This window comes from Electrona antarctica, assembly GCF_951216825.1.
Source record: "Electrona antarctica genome assembly, contig: scaffold_61, whole genome shotgun sequence".
NCBI lineage: Eukaryota > Metazoa > Chordata > Actinopteri > Myctophiformes > Myctophidae > Electrona > Electrona antarctica.
In genome coordinates, this window is record NW_027638718.1 from 125,052 (window position 1) to 148,366 (window position 23,315).

Here is a 23,315-nt window from a genome sequence, read left to right on the forward strand (position 1 = left end):
CATGCGGGGATCAATATCATCTCACTGTCATCTGTCTGAATGTCATGTGGAGAATGGATTTGTTCTGATCATGGACACGTAGGCATATACATTTTCAACCATATACGGCGGGTAGCCTATATCCTCTTTGTCAGATCCTCTTTGTCAGCCTAAGTGCAGGTTAATTTCACGATGTCGTCATATTAAAATGATTCGCGGGACATTTGGCACCAAACTTGATTGATCTCATGATGAGATCAATGTAGTAGCCTACAGCCTAGCTACAGTTGCCCATATTATAATTAATTAAGGTGAGCTCGCTTAAAACTATGACTGGCCGAATTGCACGCGCTGATGCAATAATGTGGACTTCTATTTTTTTAAAGGGCTAATAAGATTGGACTGTTCAGCAGCAGCATGCTGCTGTCCCCCCCCCCCCCCACACACACACATACACACACCGTCCGCTCATTTAACGTCACTTTATGAGCGTAAACGCCGTTGTGAATGAGGACCTATAACACTATACAATTTAACACTATACAATATACACTATAACACTATACAATTTAACACTATACAATATACACTATAACACTATACAATATACACTATAACACTATACAATATACACTATAACACTATACACTATAACACTATACAATATACACTAACACTATACAATATACACTATAACACTATACACTATAACACTATACAATATACACTAACACTATACAATATACACTAACACTATACAATATACACTATAACACTATACAATATACACTATAACACTATACAATATACACTATAACACTATACAATACACACTATAACACTATACAATATACACTATAACACTACAATATAACACTATACAATATACACAACACTATAACACAACTAGTGATGAATATCATAGTTTTGCTGTTGTGATTATCAGGTTAATTATGGTGACGGTGCACCTTTGTGAATATGAAAACATTACAGTGGCCTGCTACACACATTCTGGATAGCATTACAATGTGAATTACATGAATGACAAATACAGAATATGATAATAGTAGTCTGTGACTGGAAGAACATGGGTGATATATGTATATATATTATATATTATTATTATTATTATATATTAATATGATAATAGTAGCCTATGACTGGAAGAACATGGGTGCAATTTGTGGGGGAAAAAACACTTTTCTTTATTTCTGTGTGATAAAAAAAATAAAAAAATGATAGACATATTTTTGGGCAGACTTTCTGTCAACTAAAGTGCTCTCTAGCCTCATTCATTCAATGCCACTTTGACTACGCTTGGACTAAACTTCAGACCTCCCAAAACAACACATATTGAATAAATTGACTTCTTCGTTTCTATGATTCCAGACGTCTGTACCACAGAGCAGAGTCTCCAACTCCCAGCCTGCTGTCTATGAAGAGTGACTGGTCTATGGGACACCCTCCTAACTTCAGTAATGAACCTGGACCTCCAGATACACAGTATGTCAATCCTCCTGTTCAATATACACACTGGTCCTCATTCACAAAGGAGAAATACGCCATAGTGTAACGGAAGCGTAAAGGTCATGTGTATAGATAGCGGAAAATTTGTCGGATCACGCTACGGTTAAGTCCGGTGTTATTCAGGGAACCAGGTGTAATCACTTCATTTGTGCGTATCGCCGAGTGTATCCTTTCCGCATTTTTTCCAAGCGATTCGCCTGGTGTCGCCTGGTTTGATGGAACATCCACGACCATATAAGGCAACAGGAAATATCGAAATACGTCATCATAGACTGCACAGAGGATTCCCAAGTTTTAAATTATATACAACAGCCGCGATGAGCTTGTAGAGCAGTTAATTTTGACAGGCGGGTCTCTGCACGGACAGATCTTCAAGCAAACAGGGAAGTAGCTGAGCACAGGTGCTCATTTTCAGCAACGCCCTGCACATAGAAACACATAGACAGACACACACACACACACACACTAAAACCTGGGAGCTGACCAGTACAACCACAGTCTTATACTGTTGGCCACTAAGCAGCTCCAGGGGGAGCAGTTGGGGGTTCAGTGCCTTGCTCAAGGGCACTTCAGCGGTGTTGGGTGAGTGATGACAATCACTTCCCCACCCAGGTTTTTCCTGCCAGTCCGGGGAATCGAACCGGCAACCTTTCGGCAACAAGGGCACTCCTCTAACCCTTAGGCCACCACTGCCCCTAAGTAGGAGAAAGCGGGACTCCACTTTCTCCTACTCCTCCAGGCCATCGCTGCGAGGCACCCGTCCCTCCGTAGGTGTGCATGAGGACTATTTTTAGGCCTACAACTCGGCAATGATAAAAGCCCTTAGCTGATGAATGCACTGCAGGGTTATAAAAAAAGAGAAAGAACAATTGCACACTCGCCTAGAGGTAAAATAGATATCCGATACTTTTTTTTATCAGAGCTGCATTGATTCATGCGGGGATCAATATCATCTCACTGTCATCTGTCTGAATGTCATGTGGAGAATGGATTTGTTCTGATCATGGACACGTAGGCATATACATTTTCAACCACATACGGCGGGTAGCCTATATCCTCTTTGTCAGATCCTCTTTGTCAGCCTAAGTGCAGGTTAATTTCACGATGTCGTCATATTAAAATGATTCGCGGGACATTTGGCACCAAACTTGATTGATCTCATGATGAGATCAATGTAGTAGCCTACAGCCTAGCTACAGTTGCCCATATTATAATTAATTAAGGTGAGCTCGCTTAAAACTATGACTGGCCGAATTGCACGCGCTGATGCAATAATGTGGACTTCTATTTTTTGAAAGGGCTAATAAGATTGGACTGTTCAGCAGCAGCATGAACTATACAATATACATTATAACACTATACAATATACACTATACAATATACACTATAACACTATACAATATACACTATACACTATACAATATACACTATACCACTATACAATATACACTATAACACTATACAATATACACAACACTATAACACAACTAGTGATGAATACCATAGTTTTGCTGGTGTGATTATCAGGTTAATTATGGTGACGGTGCACCTTTGCGAATATGAAAACATTACATTGGCCTGCTACACACATTCTGGATAGCATTACAATGTGAATTACATGAATGACAAATACAGAATATGATAATAGTAGCCTATGACTGGAAGAACATGGGTGCAATTTGTGGGGGAAAAAACACTTTTCTTTATTTCTGTGTGATAAAAAAAATAAAAAAATGATAGACATATTTTTGGGCAGACTTTCTGTCAACTAAAGTGCTCTCTAGCCTCATTCATTCAATGCCACTTTGACTACGCTTGGACTAAACTTCAGACCTCCCAAAACAACACATATTGAATAAATTGACTTCTTCGTTTCTATGATTCCAGACGTCTGTACCACAGAGCAGAGTCTCCAACTCCCAGCCTGCTGTCTATGAAGAGTGACTGGTCTATGGGACACCCTCCTAACTTCAGTAATGAACCTGGACCTCCAGATACACAGTATGTCAATCCTCCTGTTCAATATACACACTGGTCCTCATTCACAAAGGAGAAATACGCCATAGTGTAACGGAAGCGTAAAGGTCATGCGTATAGATAGCGGAAAATTTGTCGGATCACGCTACGGTTAAGTCCGGTGTTATTCAGGGAACCAGGTGTAATCACTTCATTTGTGCGTATCGCCGAGTGTATCCTTTCCGCATTTTTTCCAAGCGATTCGCCTGGTGTCGCCTGGTTTGATGGAACATCCACGACCATATAAGGCAACAGGAAATATCTAAATACGTCATCATAGACTGCACAGAGGATTCCCAAGTTTTAAATTATATACAACAGCCGCGATGAGCTTGTAGAGCAGTTAATTTTGACAGGCGGGTCTCTGCACGGACAGATCTTCAAGCAAACAGGGAAGTAGCTGAGCACAGGTGCTCATTTTCAGCAACGCCCTGCACATAGAAACACATAGACAGACACACACACACACACACTAAAACCTGGGAGCTGACCAGTACAACCACAGTCTTATACTGTTGGCCACTAAGCAGCTCCAGGGGGAGCAGTTGGGGGTTCAGTGCCTTGCTCAAGGGCACTTCAGCGGTGTTGGGTGAGTGATGACAATCACTTCCCCACCCAGGTTTTTCCTGCCAGTCCGGGGAATCGAACCGGCAACCTTTCGGCAACAAGGGCACTCCTCTAACCCTTAGGCCACCACTGCCCCTAAGTAGGAGAAAGCGGGACTCCACTTTCTCCTACTCCTCCAGGCCATCGCTGCGAGGCACCCGTCCCTCCGTAGGTGTGCATGAGGACTATTTTTAGGCCTACAACTCGGCAATGATAAAAGCCCTTAGCTGATGAATGCACTGCAGGGTTATAAAAAAAGAGAAAGAACAATTGCACACTCGCCTAGAGGTAAAATAGATATCCGATACTTTTTTTTATCAGAGCTGCATTGATTCATGCGGGGATCAATATCATCTCACTGTCATCTGTCTGAATGTCATGTGGAGAATGGATTTGTTCTGATCATGGACACGTAGGCATATACATTTTCAACCACATACGGCGGGTAGCCTATATCCTCTTTGTCAGATCCTCTTTGTCAGCCTAAGTGCAGGTTAATTTCACGATGTCGTCATATTAAAATGATTCGCGGGACATTTGCCACCAAACTTGATTGATCTCATGATGAGATCAATGTAGTAGCCTACAGCCTAGCTACAGTTGCCCATATTATAATTAATTAAGGTGAGCTCGCTTAAAACTATGACTGGCCGAATTGCACGCGCTGATGCAATAATGTGGACTTCTATTTTTTGAAAGGGCTAATAAGATTGGACTGTTCAGCAGCAGCATGAACTATACAATATACATTATAACACTATACAATATACACTATACAATATACACTATACAATATACACTATAACACTATACAATATACACTATACCACTATACAATATACACTATACCACTATACAATATACACTATAACACTATACAATATACACAACACTATAACACAACTAGTGATGAATACCATAGTTTTGCTGGTGTGATTATCAGGTTAATTATGGTGACGGTGCACCTTTGCGAATATGAAAACATTACATTGGCCTGCTACACACATTCTGGATAGCATTACAATGTGAATTACATGAATGACAAATACAGAATATGATAATAGTAGCCTATGACTGGAAGAACATGGGTGCAATTTGTGGGGGAAAAAACACTTTTCTTTATTTCTGTGTGATAAAAAAAATAAAAAAATGATAGACATATTTTTGGGCAGACTTTCTGTCAGCTAAAGTGCTCTCTAGCCTCATTCATTCAATGCCACTTTGACTACGCTTGGACTAAACTTCAGACCTCCCAAAACAACACATATTGAATAAATTGACTTCTTCGTTTCTATGATTCCAGACGTCTGTACCACAGAGCAGAGTCTCCAACTCCCAGCCTGCTGTCTATGAAGAGTGACTGGTCTAAGGGACACCCTCCTAACTTCAGTAATGAACCTGGACCTCCAGATACACAGTATGTCAATCCTCCTGTTCAATATACACACTGGTCCTCATTCACAAAGGAGAAATACGCCATAGTGTAACGGAAGCGTAAAGGTCATGCGTATAGATAGCGGAAAATCTGTCGGATCACGCTACGGTTAAGTCCGGTGTTATTCAGGGAACCAGGTGTAATCACTTCATTTGTGCGTATCGCCGAGTGTATCCTTTCCGCATTTTTTCCAAGCGATTCGCCTGGTGTCGCCTGGTTTGATGGAACATCCACGACCATATAAGGCAACAGGAAATATCGAAATACGTCATCATAGACTGCACAGAGGATTCCCAAGTTTTAAATTATATACAACAGCCGCGATGAGCTTGTAGAGCAGTTAATTTTGACAGGCGGGTCTCTGCACGGACAGATCTTCAAGCAAACAGGGAAGTAGCTGAGCACAGGTGCTCATTTTCAGCAACGCCCTGCATAGAAACAAATAGACAGACACACACACACACATTAAAACCTGGGAACTGACCAGTACAACCACAGTCTTATACTGTTGGCCACTAAGCAGCTCCAGGGGGAGAAGTTGGGGGTTCAGTGCCTTGCCCAAGGGCACTTCAGCGGTGTTGGGTGAGTGATGACAATCACTTCCCCACCCAGGTTTTTCCTGCCAGTCCGGGGAATCGAACCGGCAACCTTTCGGCAACAAGGGCACTCCTCTAACCCTTAGGCCACCGCTGCCCCTAAGTAGGAGAAAGCGGGACTCCACTTTCTCCTACTCCTCCAGGCCATCGCTGCGAGGCACCCGTCCCTCCGTAGGTGTGCATGAGGACTATTTTTAGGCCTACAACTCGGCAATGATAAAAGCCCTTAGCTGATGAATGCACTGCAGGGTTATAAAAAAAGAGAAAGAACAATTGCACACTCGCCTAGAGGTAAAATAGATATCCGATACTTTTTTTTATCAGAGCTGCATTGATTCATGCGGGGATCAATATCATCTCACTGTCATCTGTCTGAATGTCATGTGGAGAATGGATTTGTTCTGATCATGGACACGTAGGCATATACATTTTCAACCATATACGGCGGGTAGCCTATATCCTCTTTGTCAGATCCTCTTTGTCAGCCTAAGTGCAGGTTAATTTCACGATGTCGTCATATTAAAATGATTCGCGGGACATTTGGCACCAAACTTGATTGATCTCATGATGAGATCAATGTAGTAGCCTACAGCCTAGCTACAGTTGCCCATATTATAATTAATTAAGGTGAGCTCGCTTAAAACTATGACTGGCCGAATTGCACGCGCTGATGCAATAATGTGGACTTCTATTTTTTTAAAGGGCTAATAAGATTGGACTGTTCAGCAGCAGCATGCTGGTGTCCCCCCCCCCCCCCCCCACACACACACACACACACACCGTCCGCTCATTTAACGTCACTTTATGAGCGTAAACGCCGTTGTGAATGAGGACCTATAACACTATACAATTTAACACTATACAATATACACTATAACACTATACAATATACACTATAACACTATACAATATACACTATAACACTATACAATATACACTATAACACTATACACTATGGTCCTCATTCACAACGGCGTTTACGCCAGAGTGTAACGGAAGCGTATACAGATACTAAATATCATCGTATTTCTCTGTCCGATCACGCTGCGATTTGCTCCCGTCTTATTCAGGGAAGCTGGTGTAATCACTTCATTTGTGCGGATCGCAGAGTGTAGCCTTTCCGCATTTTTCCCAAGCGATTCGCCTGGTGTCGCCTGGTTAGAACGCCCATCCCACACCATATAAGGCAACAGGAAATATCGAAATACGTCATCATAGCCTGCACCGGGCTTTAAATTATATACAACAGCCGCGATGAGCTTGTAGAGCAGTTAATTTTGACAGGCGAGTCTCTGCATGGACAGATCTTCAAGCAAACAGCGCGAGTTTTGTATATAATTATAAACGAAACTTGCCAACTTGGCACGCATTGCTTCACTCCTTGTTAAATGTCAGAACGTTAATAAGTTAACTGATGTTACAGTTACTTTCACATAATGAGAAAGAAGTTAATTTGTACTGTTCACCACACAACCAAATGCTATATTAAAACTCGGCAATGATAAAAGGCCCTATTGATTAGTCTACTGCGGTGATTGATTCCCTGCCTTGCACTGTCGGATTTGGAAAGCAAATATATGGACATGCATGGACACAGGACATATTTTCTTTCTTTTTTTTCTTGTGGGATTTGGACTTAAGGCTATATTTCATCCGATCCAACTACGTTGTATGTTTCCTCAGCTGCAGGTAAGAGTTGGCTATTCTGTGTGGCGTCCGCATGTGATCAATATACATATTATAAATTAATACCACGACGCAAATGGAGGCAGATAGGTGCTTGCAGCAAATGCATTTAGGCCTACGTGAAACTTTAATTGGCTGAGTCTCTGTCAACATGCTGATCAGCGAGTTACAGTGGTAATAATAATCATCATCAACAGCCTTTCTTGTCTGTCTGTCCGTCATGTTTGTGAACAAGCGCGAGTGGAGGTGAGCTGGCTTAAAACTATGATATGACTGGCCGACTTTCAAACACGCTGATGCCATTCATTCAAATAGGCTAATGTGGTCTTCTATTTTTTATATAGGGCTACCCCCCCCCCCCACACACACACACACACACACACACACACGCACCGACAGTCAGACTGACTCAAAGGAGCTCCATAACGAAACAATTTAAATAGGCCTATACTGCAGACATTACTACACTAAACAACGTTGGATTCGTACAGTGCAGAATGCAGATAAGTGTATGTTCTTATTATAATTGTGAGTTTGTTTTTTAACATGCAGCGCGAGTCCGCGAGACTGCGAGAGCCGATCTACAAGCTCACAGCGCGTTGCACTGCGAGTAGAAAGCTGTCAAGTGAGCAGCGCAATCGCGCATGCTAGAAATATCCTAATAAATAAATAAAAAAGTCACTTTATGAGCGTAAACGCCGTTGTGAATGAGGACCTATAACACTATACACTAACACTATACAATATACACTATAACACTATACAATATACACTATAACACTATACAATATACACTATAACACTATACAATATAACACTATAACACTATACAATATACACTATAACACTATACAATATACACTAACACTATACAATATAACACTATACAATATACACTATAACACTATACAATATAACACTATACAATATACACTATAACACTATACAATATACACTATAACACTATACAATATACACTATACAATATACACTATAACACTATACAATACACACTATAACACTATACAATATACACTATAACACTACAATATAACACTATACAATATACACTATAACACTATACAATATACACAACACTATAACATTGCTGTTGTGATTATCAGGTTAATTATGGTGACGGTGCACCTTTGTGAATATGAAAACATTACATTGGCCTGCTACACACATTCTGGATAGCATTACAATGTGAATTACATGAATGACAAATACAGAATATGATAATAGTAGTCTGTGACTGGAAGAACATGGGTGATATATGTATATATATTATATATTATTATTATTATTATATATTAATATGATAATAGTAGCCTATGACTGGAAGAACATTGGTGCAATTTGTGAGGAAAAATAAACTTTTCTTTATTTCTTTGTGTGATAACAAAATATAAAAAATGATAGACATATTTTTGGGCAGACTTTCTGTCAACTAAAGTGCTCTCTAGCCTCATTCATTCAATGCCACTTTGACTACGCTTGGACTAAACGTCAGACCTCCCAAAACAACACATATTGAATAAATTGACTTCTTCGTTTCTATGATTCCAGACGTCTGTACCACAGAGCAGAGTCTCCAACTCCCAGCCTGCTGTCTATGAAGAGTGACACGTCTATGGGACACCCTCTTAACTTCAGTAATGAACCTGGACCTCCAGATACACAGTATGTCAATCCTCCTGTTCAATATACACACTGGTCCTCATTCACAAAGGAGAAATACGCCATAGTGTAACGGAAGCGTAAAGGTCATGCGTATAGATAGCGGAAAATCTGTCGGATCACGCTACGGTTAAGTCCGGTGTTATTCAGGGAACCAGGTGTAATCACTTCATTTGTGCGTATCGCCGAGTGTATCCTTTCCGCATTTTTTCCAAGCGATTCGCCTGGTGTCGCCTGGTTTGATGGAACATCCACGACCATATAAGGCAACAGGAAATATCGAAATACGTCATCATAGACTGCACAGAGGATTCCCAAGTTTTAAATTATATACAACAGCCGCGATGAGCTTGTAGAGCAGTTAATTTTGACAGGCGGGTCTCTGCACGGACAGATCTTCAAGCAAACAGGGAAGTAGCTGAGCACAGGTGCTCATTTTCAGCAACGCCCTGCACATAGAAACACATAGACAGACACACACACACACGCACACACACACACGCAAACCTGGGAGCTGACCAGTACAACCACAGTCTTATACTGTTGGCCACTAAGCAGCTCCAGGGGGAGCAGTTGGGGGTTCAGTGCCTTGCTCAAGGGCACTTCAGCGGTGTTGGGTGAGTGATGACAATCACTTCCCCACCCAGGTTTTTCCTGCCCGTCCGGGGAATCGAACCGGCAACCTTTCGGCAACAAGGGCACTCCTCTAACCCTTAGGCCACCGCTGCCCCTAAGTAGGAGAAAGCGGGACTCCACTTTCTCCTACTCCTCCAGGCCATCGCTGCGAGGCACCCGTCCCTCCGTAGGTGTGCATGAGGACTATTTTTAGGCCTACAACTCGGCAATGATAAAAGCCCTTAGCTGATGAATGCACTGCAGGGTTATAAAAAAAGAGAAAGAACAATTGCACACTCGCCTAGAGGTAAAATAGATATCCGATACTTTTTTTTATCAGAGCTGCATTGATTCATGCGGGGATCAATATCATCTCACTGTCATCTGTCTGAATGTCATGTGGAGAATGGATTTGTTCTGATCATGGACACGTAGGCATATACATTTTCAACCACATACGGCGGGTAGCCTATATCCTCTTTGTCAGATCCTCTTTGTCAGCCTAAGTGCAGGTTAATTTCACGATGTCGTCATATTAAAATGATTCGCGGGACATTTGGCACCAAACTTGATTGATCTCATGATGAGATCAATGTAGTAGCCTACAGCCTAGCTACAGTTGCCCATATTATAATTAATTAAGGTGAGCTCGCTTAAAACTATGACTGGCCGAATTGCACGCGCTGATGCAATAATGTGGACTTCTATTTTTTGAAAGGGCTAATAAGATTGGACTGTTCAGCAGCAGCATGAACTATACAATATACATTATAACACTATACAATATACACTATACAATATACACTATAACACTATACAATATACACTATACACTATACAATATACACTATACCACTATACAATATACACTATAACACTATACAATATACACAACACTATAACACAACTAGTGATGAATACCATAGTTTTGCTGGTGTGATTATCAGGTTAATTATGGTGACGGTGCACCTTTGCGAATATGAAAACATTACATTGGCCTGCTACACACATTCTGGATAGATTACAATGTGAATTACATGAATGACAAATACAGAATATGATAATAGTAGCCTATGACTGGAAGAACATGGGTGCAATTTGTGGGGAAAAAAACACTTTTCTTTATTTCTGTGTGATAAAAAAAAATAAAGAAATGATAGACATATTTTTGGGCAGACTTTCTGTCAGCTAAAGTGCTCTCTAGCCTCATTCATTCAATGCCACTTTGACTACGCTTGGACTAAACTTCAGACCTCCCAAAACAACACATATTGAATAAATTGACTTCTTCGTTTCTATGATTCCAGACGTCTGTACCACAGAGCAGAGTCTCCAACTCCCAGCCTGCTGTCTATGAAGAGTGACTGGTCTAAGGGACACCCTCCTAACTTCAGTAATGAACCTGGACCTCCAGATACACAGTATGTCAATCCTCCTGTTCAATATACACACTGGTCCTCATTCACAAAGGAGAAATACGCCATAGTGTAACGGAAGCGTAAAGGTCATGCGTATAGATAGCGGAAAATCTGTCGGATCACGCTACGGCTAAGTCCGGTGTTATTCAGGGAACCAGGTGTAATCACTTCATTTGTGCGTATCGCCGAGTGTATCCTTTCCGCATTTTTTCCAAGCGATTCGCCTGGTGTCGCCTGGTTTGATGGAACATCCACGACCATATAAGGCAACAGGAAATATCGAAATACGTCATCATAGACTGCACAGAGGATTCCCAAGTTTTAAATTATATACAACAGCCGCGATGAGCTTGTAGAGCAGTTAATTTTGACAGGCGGGTCTCTGCACGGACAGATCTTCAAGCAAACAGGGAAGTAGCTGAGCACAGGTGCTCATTTTCAGCAACGCCCTGCACATAGAAACACATAGACAGACACACACACACGCACACACACACACTAAAACCTGGGAGCTGACCAGTACAACCACAGTCTTATACTGTTGGCCACTAAGCAGCTCCAGGGGGAGCAGTTGGGGGTTCAGTGCCTTGCTCAAGGGCACTTCAGCGGTGTTGGGTGAGTGATGACAATCACTTCCCCACCCAGGTTTTTCCTGCCAGTCCGGGGAATCGAACCGGCAACCTTTCGGCAACAAGGGCACTCCTCTAACCCTTAGGCCACCGCTGCCCCTAAGTAGGAGAAAGCGGGACTCCACTTTCTCCTACTCCTCCAGGCCATCGCTGCGAGGCACCCGTCCCTCCGTAGGTGTGCATGAGGACTATTTTTAGGCCTACAACTCGGCAATGATAAAAGCCCTTAGCTGATGAATGCACTGCAGGGTTATAAAAAAAGAGAAAGAACAATTGCACACTCGCCTAGAGGTAAAATAGATATCCGATACTTTTTTTTATCAGAGCTGCATTGATTCATGCGGGGATCAATATCATCTCACTGTCATCTGTCTGAATGTCATGTGGAGAATGGATTTGTTCTGATCATGGACACGTAGGCATATACATTTTCAACCATATACGGCGGGTAGCCTATATCCTCTTTGTCAGATCCTCTTTGTCAGCCTAAGTGCAGGTTAATTTCACGATGTCGTCATATTAAAATGATTCGCGGGACATTTGGCACCAAACTTGATTGATCTCATGATGAGATCAATGTAGTAGCCTACAGCCTAGCTACAGTTGCCCATATTATAATTAATTAAGGTGAGCTCGCTTAAAACTATGACTGGCCGAATTGCACGCGCTGATGCAATAATGTGGACTTCTATTTTTTTAAAGGGCTAATAAGGTTGGACTGTTCAGCAGCAGCATGAACTATACAATATACATTATAACACTATACAATATACACTATACAATATACACTATAACACTATACAATATACACTATACACTATACAATATACACTATAACACTATACACAACACTATAACACAACTAGTGATGAATACCATAGTTTTGCTGGTGTGATTATCAGGTTAATTATGGTGACGGTGCACCTTTGCGAATATGAAAACATTACATTGGCCTGCTACACACATTCTGGATAGCATTACAATGTGAATTACATGAATGACAAATACAGAATATGATAATAGTAGCCTATGACTGGAAGAACATGGGTGCAATTTGTGGGGAAAAAAACACTTTTCTTTATTTCTGTGTGATAAAAAAAAATAAAGAAATGATAGACATATTTTTGGGCAGACTTTCTGTCAACTAAAGTGCTCTCTAGCCTCATTCATTCAATGCCACTTTGACTACGCTTGGACTAAACTTCAGACCTCCCAAAACAACACATATTGAATAAATTGACTTCTTCGTTTCTATGATTCCAGACGTCTGTACCACAGAGCAGAGTCTCCAACTCCCAGCCTGCTGTCTATGAAGAGTGACTGGTCTATGGGACACCCTCCTAACTTCAGTAATGAACCTGGACCTCCAGATACACAGTATGTCAATCCTCCTGTTCAATATACACTATAACACTATACAATATACACTATAACACTATACACTATAACACTATACAATATACACTATAAAACTATACAATAGGCCTATACACTATAACACACTACAACTAGCCTAGGGATAGAAAAAACATTTAGCTGACATTATCTGGTTAATATTATTAGCCACATATCCAACCCAAAATGTAAATGTAAAATTAATCAATCAATCAATGATGGATTTTGGGATCTACAGGAACCAGGTGGCTCCAATGTGGATCTAAATATGTAATCATGTCCACAGAGAGAGGCGTGGTGAGACTGAGCAGAACCCTGGACTGAAGACACCCAGTCAAACCACACCTGGACTGAAGACACCCAGTCAAACCACACCTGGACTGAAGACACCCAGTCAAACCACACCTGGACTGAAGACACCCAGTCAAACCACACCTGGACTGAAGACACCCAGTCAAACCACACCTGGACAAAGTAAGAATCTGCACTCGTTGAAAATTCATAGTCAGACTAAATGTGACCAAATTTGACTGGGGCCCATTGGAGTATTTGTAATTTTCGTTTTTTTCATGTCATATAAAAGCAGGGAATCACAGCTTCAAGTTGACATATTGGTTGTTCAGTTTGACCCACCAGTTTTGGAGATATGGCTTATAGAGTAATGTCTTGCAGAGAAACAGCGAGTTGAGAAAACAGGCTTGAAAGGTTCACTTCTGTGGTCTCTAACATTACACCTAGCTACATGTTTAAGCATTTATTTCATATTTACATGACTTCTGTGGCCTCTAATATTACACCTAGCTACATGTTTAAGCATTCATTTCATATTTACATGTCTTCTGTGGACTCTAACATTACACCTAGCTACATGTTTAAGCATTTATTTCATATTTACATGACTTCTGTGGCCTCTAATATTACACCTAGCTTAACATGTTTAAGCATTTATTTTATATTTACATGACTTCTGTGGTCTCTAATATTACACCTAGCTACATGTTTAAGCATTTATTTCATATTTACATGACTTCTGTCAGTTCTGTTTACTCTAACATTACACCTAGCTACATGTCTAAGCATTGATTTCAGCTCTGACACTTATTTCAAACATGCTCTAGTATGTGAAGAGTCTGCCTGTGCTATTAACTAATTTTGGATTAAATACAAATATTAGTTTTTCTCCTCTGGTGAAAAGCTGGAGGCTGCTCGATGGCAGGCTCTCAGTCAAATCTGGTCACAAATGTTCAAATGATCTGTCTGTATCAATTATATCTAAGTGCAAATAATGAAGCTAAACATCTATCAACTCAACAACTGGACAAAAACAGCTGATCTTGGGTTGTTACCTTTGGCAATGTTTCTTATCAAAAAGCATATTCTCTGGGGGTAATTAATTAGTAATGTGTGCTGTAAACATGTAACGTTATAAATTAACCCGAATGTTTAAAACATAAATTTTTTCTCATTTCAGACGTCAGTCTGCAGGATGATTTGAACGATTATAAGGTCATTTTGGAGGACAGTCTTGATGAAGTGAAAAACCACATGACGGAAGAGTCTGGAACCTCCCTCACGGAAGAGTCTGGAACCTCCCTCACCAGCACCTACTCAGAGCTCTACATCTCAGCGGGAGAGAGTGAAGGGGTTAATCGCCAACATGAGGTGATACAGCTTGAGACAGCTTCCAACATGAAGACCTTCCATGACGAACCAATCAACTGCTGTAAAATCTTTAAGATCCTCCTCCCTGGCAGAGAGACACCCAGCACAAGTGTTCTGACCGAAGGCATCGCTGGCATTGGAAAAACATTCTCTGTGCGCAAGTTTGCTCTGGACTGGGCAAGAGGTTTGGAGAATCAAGATATAGATCTCCTGGTTCTCTTTTCATTCCGGGAGCTGAACTTGGTCAGAGATAAGCAGTACAGTCTTCTCAAACTGATCCATGATTTCCACCCAACATTAAAGAAGGTCACAGCAGAGCAGCTCGCTGCCTGGAAAGTTTGCTTCATCTTTGATGGCCTCGATGAAAGCAGGTTTCCATTGCACTTCGACAAAAATGAAATCATCTCTGATGTCACAGTGACATCATCGGTGGATTATCTGTTGACAAACCTCATCAAGAGGAATCTGCTCCCCTCAGCCCTCCTCTGGATAACCACCAGACCAGCAGCAGCCCATCAGATCCCTCCTGCATGTGTTGACATGGTGACAGAAGTGCGAGGGTTCACAGACCCCCAGAAGGAGAAGTACTTCAGGAAGAGATTCAGTGAAGAGAAGCTGGCCGACAGAGTCCTCTCACACTTGAAGACATCGAGGAGCCTCCACATCATGTGTTACATCCCACTCTTCTGTTGGATCATTGCTACCGTTCTGCTGGACATGTTGAGGACACTCACCACGATAGGACAGCTGCCCAAGACCCTGACTGAGATGTGCTGCCACTTCCTGTTGGTTCAGACAAACACGAAGAAGCAGAAGTATGATGAGACTCATGAGGGGGAAAAGAGAAAAAAGAAAGGAAACAAAAACAAGAAAGATAATCGACAGCAGCTCATGAAGTCTGACAGGGACGTTCTTCTGAATCTGGGCAAGCTGGCATTTAAACACCTGAAGAAAAGTAGCATCATGTTCTACCAAGAAGACCTGGAAGAGTGTGGTCTTGATGTGAAAGACGCCGCGCTGTACTCAGGAGTGTGCACACAGATCTTCAAAACAGAGAGTGTGCTGTTCCAGAAAACGGTCTACAGCTTTGTTCATCTGAGCATCCAGGAGTTTCTGGCTGCAGTCTACCTGTTCCACTGTTTCACACAGAAGAACATGGAGGTACTGAAGACATTCCTGGGAGATAAATACAACAGTAACAGCTCCCTCTCAGACTTCCTGAAAGCTGCTATCAAAAAATCCCTGAAGAGTGAAAATGGCCACCTGGACCTCTTAGTCCGCTTCCTCCATGGCCTCTCACTGCAGTCCAACCAGAGTCTGTTAGGAGGCCTGCTGGGTCAGACAGAGAACAGTCCAGAGGAGATCCAGAAAGCCATCCAGAACCTGAAGGAGATGTTAACTCGTGGTGATGTCTCTCCTGACAGATGTATCAACATCTTCCACTGTCTGATGGAGATGAACGACCACTCATTACATCAGGAGATCCAACAGTTCCTGAAGTCAGAGAACAGAACAGAGAAACTGTCTGAGACCCAGTGTTCAGCTCTGGCCGTCATGCTGCAGATGTCAGAGGAGGTTCTGGAAGAGTTGGACCTGGACAAATACAACACATCAAAGGAGGGGCGAAGGAGACTGGTCCCAGCTGTGAGGAACTGCAGAAAGGCTCGGTTAGTAGTTAACACATTGACTTGACTGCCAAGCACGCAGTATTGTGTCCTATGGTCTTTTCAGTGGTTTATGATAGATGGCGCTCTTCACCAACTCATGAATGATGCTAGGTTGCTAGGCAACAGATAAAACCAGAAATGAACCAGAAGTGAAAGTCTGCCTCCCGTCCGCAATTTAAACAGAAATGAGCTTTGGATAAAAGTCCTACATAAATCCACCATTTACAATGACGCAGCATTTTATACAGCCGGTTCCATGTTTTCCCGATCTCAACCCTGTCAGTACTGCTTCAATGTCAACCCTGTCTGCATGCACAGTACTGCTAGCCTGGCTAATAAGCCAGACTAATATCACACAACACTGTCGCGGTATATCAGTCTGGGCTGGCTCCACTTGGATTTCATTTCCCGGGGAACATTTTCTCTTTGACGCAATTGGTCAGAGCTACTGTCAGTCAAAAGTCTCAAGCATTGAACGTCACTGTACCAAAGCCCGCCTATATTGCATACCGTGTCCCGATTGGTCCGACCTGTTCTCGCTTGTAGGAAAGAGGCGTGCTACTGAGCCTCGCCAGACCGAAATCCGCTGGTAGGCAACTTTTTTTTGCCAACGGCTGATTCGGTCTGGTTTATTAACCAGGCTACAGTACTGCTTCAATGTCAACCCTGTCTGCATGCACAGGACTGCTTCAATGTCAACCCTGTCTGCATGCACAGTACTGCTTCAATGTCAACCCTGTCTGCATGCACGTCAGTACTGCTTCAATGTCAACCCTGTCTGCATGCACAGTACTGCTTCAATGTCAACCCTGTCTGCATGCACAGGACTGATTCAATGTCAACCCTGTCTGCATGCACAGGACTGCTTCAATGTCAACCCTGTCTGCATGCACAGGACTGCTTCAATGTCAACCCTGTCTGCATGCACAGGACTGCTTCCGTAAGATTGCATTGGGAAAACATGCTGACTTCAGTGTTGTCCCTGAACGCGTTCAATGAACGATCGTTCACGAACACGTTCATATGTTGGGTGAACGTGAATGTACTGTATTTCTGTTTGATGAACGTCATTGTGAAAGCGTTCATTTCTGGCGTGTGTGAACGTCACTTTCTCACGTTCAACTTCGTTCAAGAGTGAGTGTTTCCATAGAGCCTTCCAGGCGAAATCCCCGCTAAGACACACCCTAAACAGGCTTTAATATCTAACGGAAAACCCACCAATAAGTCCTTATCCGACACAATTTAACAAATATTTCTCAGCCGTACAATTTCACTGGAGCGCGCAGCACGCATCTCTGCATGAGGATCCTGTCATGCACGCAGACACAGAACATCCCGACTCCCGACCCAAACACTGGAAACTTATTGTTGTTTGATTAAACATAATGTGCCACGAAAAATGGCTTCCAATAGCTTGTTATTTTTGCGTGGAGGAGGTATTTGTCTAAATACATGATCGTCTCGGTCGGCCAACTAAAGACATCTCCCTCCACAGAAGCTCAGTCAGTGATGCCTGATTTATTCTTCGTCGTACAACGTGTTCCATGCTGAAAATGGCTGATCTACTAGCTCACAATGTGTTGCGTCCGCGACGCGTTGTGAGCTTGTAGATCAGCTATTTTCAGAACGCGGAGCTGTGAGAACTGAACTGAGAGCTGAGAGCCTTCACAATAAAAGCATGCAGCTTTCACAAGTTGGCCCATAATTAAGACAAGGCAAAGGAATTCTGTGGCATTTCACATTGCAAAAGAGCTATTTTTTCCCAAATGTAAAAGAAATATAAGGAATTATTTTGGATAATGGTAATGGAGAAATTGTAAAAGTTGTAACTTTATTAATCCCAAAGTTATTCCCAATAGGAATAAAGTCTGCGGTTCTATGGCTATGGGCTGCGGCATTAATTTAGAAAAACTAAAAGAAAAGAAAAGAAAAGTGAAAATAACTAAAATAGTTCATTTTGTGGAACCATGAACTTTAGTTCAAAATGTTGAATGATGAACTATGAACTGAACTAGTTCATTTTTAAATGTTTGAACTGTGAACTGAACTAGTTCATAAAAGAGATGAACTTTCCCAACACATGGCTGACTTCATAAGCAATTTAAACGCTCGTTTCAACCCGTCACTTAGATGTTCTTGGCCGCTAAGAAATAAAACATCTGAGAGCATACTGTAGGTTATGACATTTCTTTTATAATATTGGGGAAAATCAAACTAGTCTTCATTTCACACCTTCTACTGCTGGTTGAAATCTATGATATCTAAATGTCGATCTTCCTGTTATTCTAGTGGTGTTGACCCGAGGGTCACGACCCCTCGGGGGGTCGCCAAATTATTTTGGGGGGTCCCCAAATTATTTATTACAACTGAATGGCTGGGAAATGGAAATGAAGTGTTTACATAGTACACATAGTACATGCATAAACTTTCCTTAATGATTATATCTGGTTTCAGTATTCATTTATGATATATTTTCTCTATTATTAAGGTTATTTTTGCAGTCAGTTTGTATTGGGGGTGGGGAAGCGGGGCGGGGGTCGCGAGACATGGCCAAAGCATCCCTGGGGGTCCCCAGACAAAAAGGTTGAGAACCCCTGGTCTATTCCACAATACTGTTTATGTCTGGATAACTATAGATAGGAGATGTTTTAGTTCACTTCCATGACAGTGAACTAGGTATCATTTGTTTTGATCATCTCTTATTTAATCTGCATTTACAGACTTGTTGGCTGTGAGCTCAGAAAGACCGAGGTTGAAGTGGTGTCTTCAGCTCTCAGCTCTAATCCTTCCCATTTGAGAGAATTGGACCTCAGTGAAAACAACCTGCAGGACTCAGGACTAGTGGAGCTGCTCTGTGCTTCACTGAAGAGCCCACACTGTAGACTGGAAGTTCTAAAGTAAGATACATTTACCACATTTATTATGATCACTTCTGTTTTATTATGTACTGTATTATGTGAATATAATATGAATGCTGTGGTGAGAATGTATTAATCCATTCTTGGTGGGAACCCCTTTTGGTGTTTTATACTTTAGCTATTGAAAAATAGCAGATCTACAAGCTCATAGCGCGGCACGGAGTGCCACGCTATGAGCTTGTAGGTCTGCTATTTTTGAAAAATCGTGAACATGTGGCACAAATCTTTGAATATATATTCTCAGGGCGAACATTTTTAACTCAAATCTTTGCTTCTGGGGGGGCATGTTTTCAGATGGGGGTCGGCGGCCTATTACATATCATTTTTTGGGTCCTTGACGTGAAATACTGTAGTTTGAGAACCACTGACATAGAAATATAGGTTTTTCAGATGTTTTCAGATTTAGAAGACATTTTGTAGAATCGGCCTCAGGGTTAATAAGCTTGATATTGAATAATTAATATCCCTTTAAGGCAAATGTACAGGCTACTTTGACATAAATAGTTGCACACCGAAAATAGCTGATCTACAAGCTCACTGTCTCCAAATGTCTTAATGCTCAGGGTGGGATCTATGTTGGTTCTCTGCTCTACATGTAAAGTGTCTTGACACAACTTGTTGTGAGTTGACACTTTAATACAATTTAACTGAATTGAATCACAGAGCGTCGGAGACGCAGCACTTGTGAGCTTGTAGATCGGCTATTTTCGACGTTCAATCCCTTGTAGCTACGCCACAGTTATCGAGCTTTACCGTGCTACCCATGAATACATAATCAATAGTCTGCATCTACCTACTGTACCAATCAATTATCATTCTATTAGTCTAGGTCTGTGGTTCTCAAACTGAGGGTCTGGACCCCCAATGGGGTCCCCAGAGGATTAGCTTAATGTGCAGCATTGTTTTCTCACTGAACAAACCGTCAGTATAAGTTACAGTATACAGTATACAGTATACAGACTATCTGCACATTTCTAAAGCAACCACAACGAAGGGTTGGGTCGGGACAAAGTGTTTTTAAGATAAACCACACCAATGCAACTTGGTGTGCAACTCATTGTGGTTGATAAAATAAATAAAAAGTACGGAAGAAAGAGGCAAACATTGTGACAATAGCCGATCTACAAGCTCACTGCAAGGCTTTGTGGGCTTGTAGTTTGGCTAGTTTCACAAAATGTATCTGTGGAGCCGAGCAGCGTTGTGAGCTTGTAGATTTGTAATATTTTCGCATTCATCTAATGCCTACAATTCCGATTGCTTCTAAGGGGAGGAGGGGGGGGGGGGGGTCCCCAGTTCAAATATGATTACGGTATTTTGGGGGCCAGGGTTTGTTTTAATTGAACTAAAGCATCCAGGTGTGAAGGCACCCTAAGTGGGACAAGAGAGTCCTTTAATAGATGCTGGAAGCAGGTTCTAAATCCAGGAATAATGCATATTTAAACCCATGTGTTATTTATTAATGTATGTTTCCATCTGGTGTTTCAGACTGGCTCACTGCTTCCTGTCAGAGAGATGCTGTGAAGCTCTGGCCTCAGCTGTAAACTCTAATCCCTCCCTAAGAGAGTTGGACCTGAGCCTCAACGTGGTGAATGATTCAGTCCTGGAGAACTGCAAGTGAGTAGACTTGGGCTGTGTCCATGTTGGACAGTGCAGTGTTTCCCTTAACAGTGTATTCACTCTGACACGACGTCACAAAGCATGCAGAGAGAACAATGCAGTGCCTCAAAGAAAATATGAACCTAGCATTTGTACTCAAAACTAAACAACAACAAAAAACTAAATCTAATAACAAGACATATCCAATATGTGATAGTTTCTGACCGAGGCTAAGTCATATGAAAGCAGGGAATCATATCTTCAAATTTATATATTGGTTGTTCAGTTTGAGTTGACCCACCAGTTTTGGAGATATGGCTTATAGAGTAATGTCTTGCAGAAAACGAGTTGAGAAAACATGCTTGAAATGTTCACTTCTGTGGACTAACATTACACCTATAGCTACATATTTCAGCTCTGACATTTATTTCAGACATGCTCTAGTATGTGAATAGTGACAGTCTGCCTCTTTTAACTCATTTTGGATTAAAAAAAAAGAACATTGATGCATTGTTGTTCTACTTCCTACAGAGTGAAACACTGTAGTGTCAGCTAGTGGAGACGTTGTCTTAGACAGTTAGACATTGATGCATTGTTGTTCTACTTCCTACAGAGTGAAACATGAAGGAGAAGATTGGCTTAATTCTACACTCATTTCAAAACGTGAGTATCTGTCTGTTTGTGTCAATATCACACATTAACATTTATACACTGTTGTATACTTGGTTGATGTTGTCCTGAAAACTCTTGTGCTCTCTACTCTCTGCTCTTGGCCTGGTCCTTAACACCATCAAGATGAGGTCATGTGGTTTGACAGAAACAATGGGCCTCATTCACTAACCTGGTCGTAAACAATATGTATTTCGTCTATATTGGCATAAGTTCAGTTCTGACGTGCGATGCATGAAAGGTGGTGCAGAGCCGTGATGTGTGCAGATCACAGGTGGATCTCATTTTTGTTTGAAAGTCACAAGTGATCTCCCGTGTCGATCATTGGCATTGTTCCACGCTCCATTTAACAACATACAAGACAACCAGAAATATAAATCACACGTGTGTGAACTGAGCGGTGCAACTATACATGTATTGTTACAGTTACTGTACTGCACTGTGCTCTGTACTGTATTGTAGTGTACTGTGCTCTATGCTGTACTTAGTAAATAGTTACCGTGTGTTACCATGCGGGGGTCCCTGGGGGGTCCCCAGAACAACCAGACCTCCAGGAACGCGCCCAGGGGGCCGGCTCAGTTCTGGCGAGCCTTCCCACGTCTGAAACGGTTGAGAAATGAGAGAGTTACCGTGTACAGACAGGTACACAGAGAGACAGACAGGTATACAGAGAGACAGACAGGTACACAGAGAGACAGACAGGTACACAGAGAGACAGACAGGTACACATAGAGACAGACAGGTACACAGAGAGACAGACAGGTATACAGAGAGACAGACAGGTACACAGAGAGACAGACAGGTACACAGAGAGACAGACAGGTACACAGAGAAACAGACAGGTACACAGAGAGACAGACAGGTACACAGAGAGACAGACAGGTACACAGAGAGACAGACAGGTACACAGAGAGACAGACACACATAGAGACAGACACGTACACAGAGAGACAGACACGTACACAGAGAGACAGACAGGTACACAGAGAGACATACAGGTACACAGAGAGACAGACAGGTACACAGAGAGACAGACAGGTACACAGAGAGACAGACAGGTACACAGAGAGACAGACAGGTACACAGAGAGACAGACACGTACACATAGAGACAGACAGGTACACCGAGAGACAGACAGGTACACCGAGAGACAGACAGGTACACAGAGAGACAGACAGGTACACAGAGAGACAGACAGGTACACAGAGAGACAGACAGGTA

General features: G+C 41.9%; 2 protein-coding genes across 2 annotated transcripts in view; both read left to right on the top strand.

Moving 5' to 3' along the window:
• Positions 1–23,315, top strand: part of LOC306917799 (protein NLRC3-like) — a 49,930-nt gene that overhangs the window by 24,631 nt on the left and 1,984 nt on the right. The window contains exons 5-9 of the mRNA XM_079530704.1: positions 13,869–14,056; positions 15,054–16,911; positions 19,632–19,808; positions 21,315–21,443; positions 22,039–22,088. Coding sequence (XP_079386830.1) covers positions 13,869–14,056; positions 15,054–16,911; positions 19,632–19,808; positions 21,315–21,443; positions 22,039–22,088 — 2,402 coding nt within the window. The remainder of the gene's footprint in view (positions 1–13,868; positions 14,057–15,053; positions 16,912–19,631; positions 19,809–21,314; positions 21,444–22,038; positions 22,089–23,315) is intronic.
• Positions 4,119–12,372, top strand: LOC306917784 (uncharacterized protein; the record flags this gene model as incomplete). Its single annotated transcript, XM_079530692.1, has 5 exons — positions 4,119–4,141; positions 5,432–5,545; positions 9,415–9,528; positions 11,448–11,561; positions 12,363–12,372. 5 exons carry the CDS (start codon positions 4,119–4,121, stop codon positions 12,370–12,372), a joined length of 375 nt encoding a protein of 124 aa, XP_079386818.1.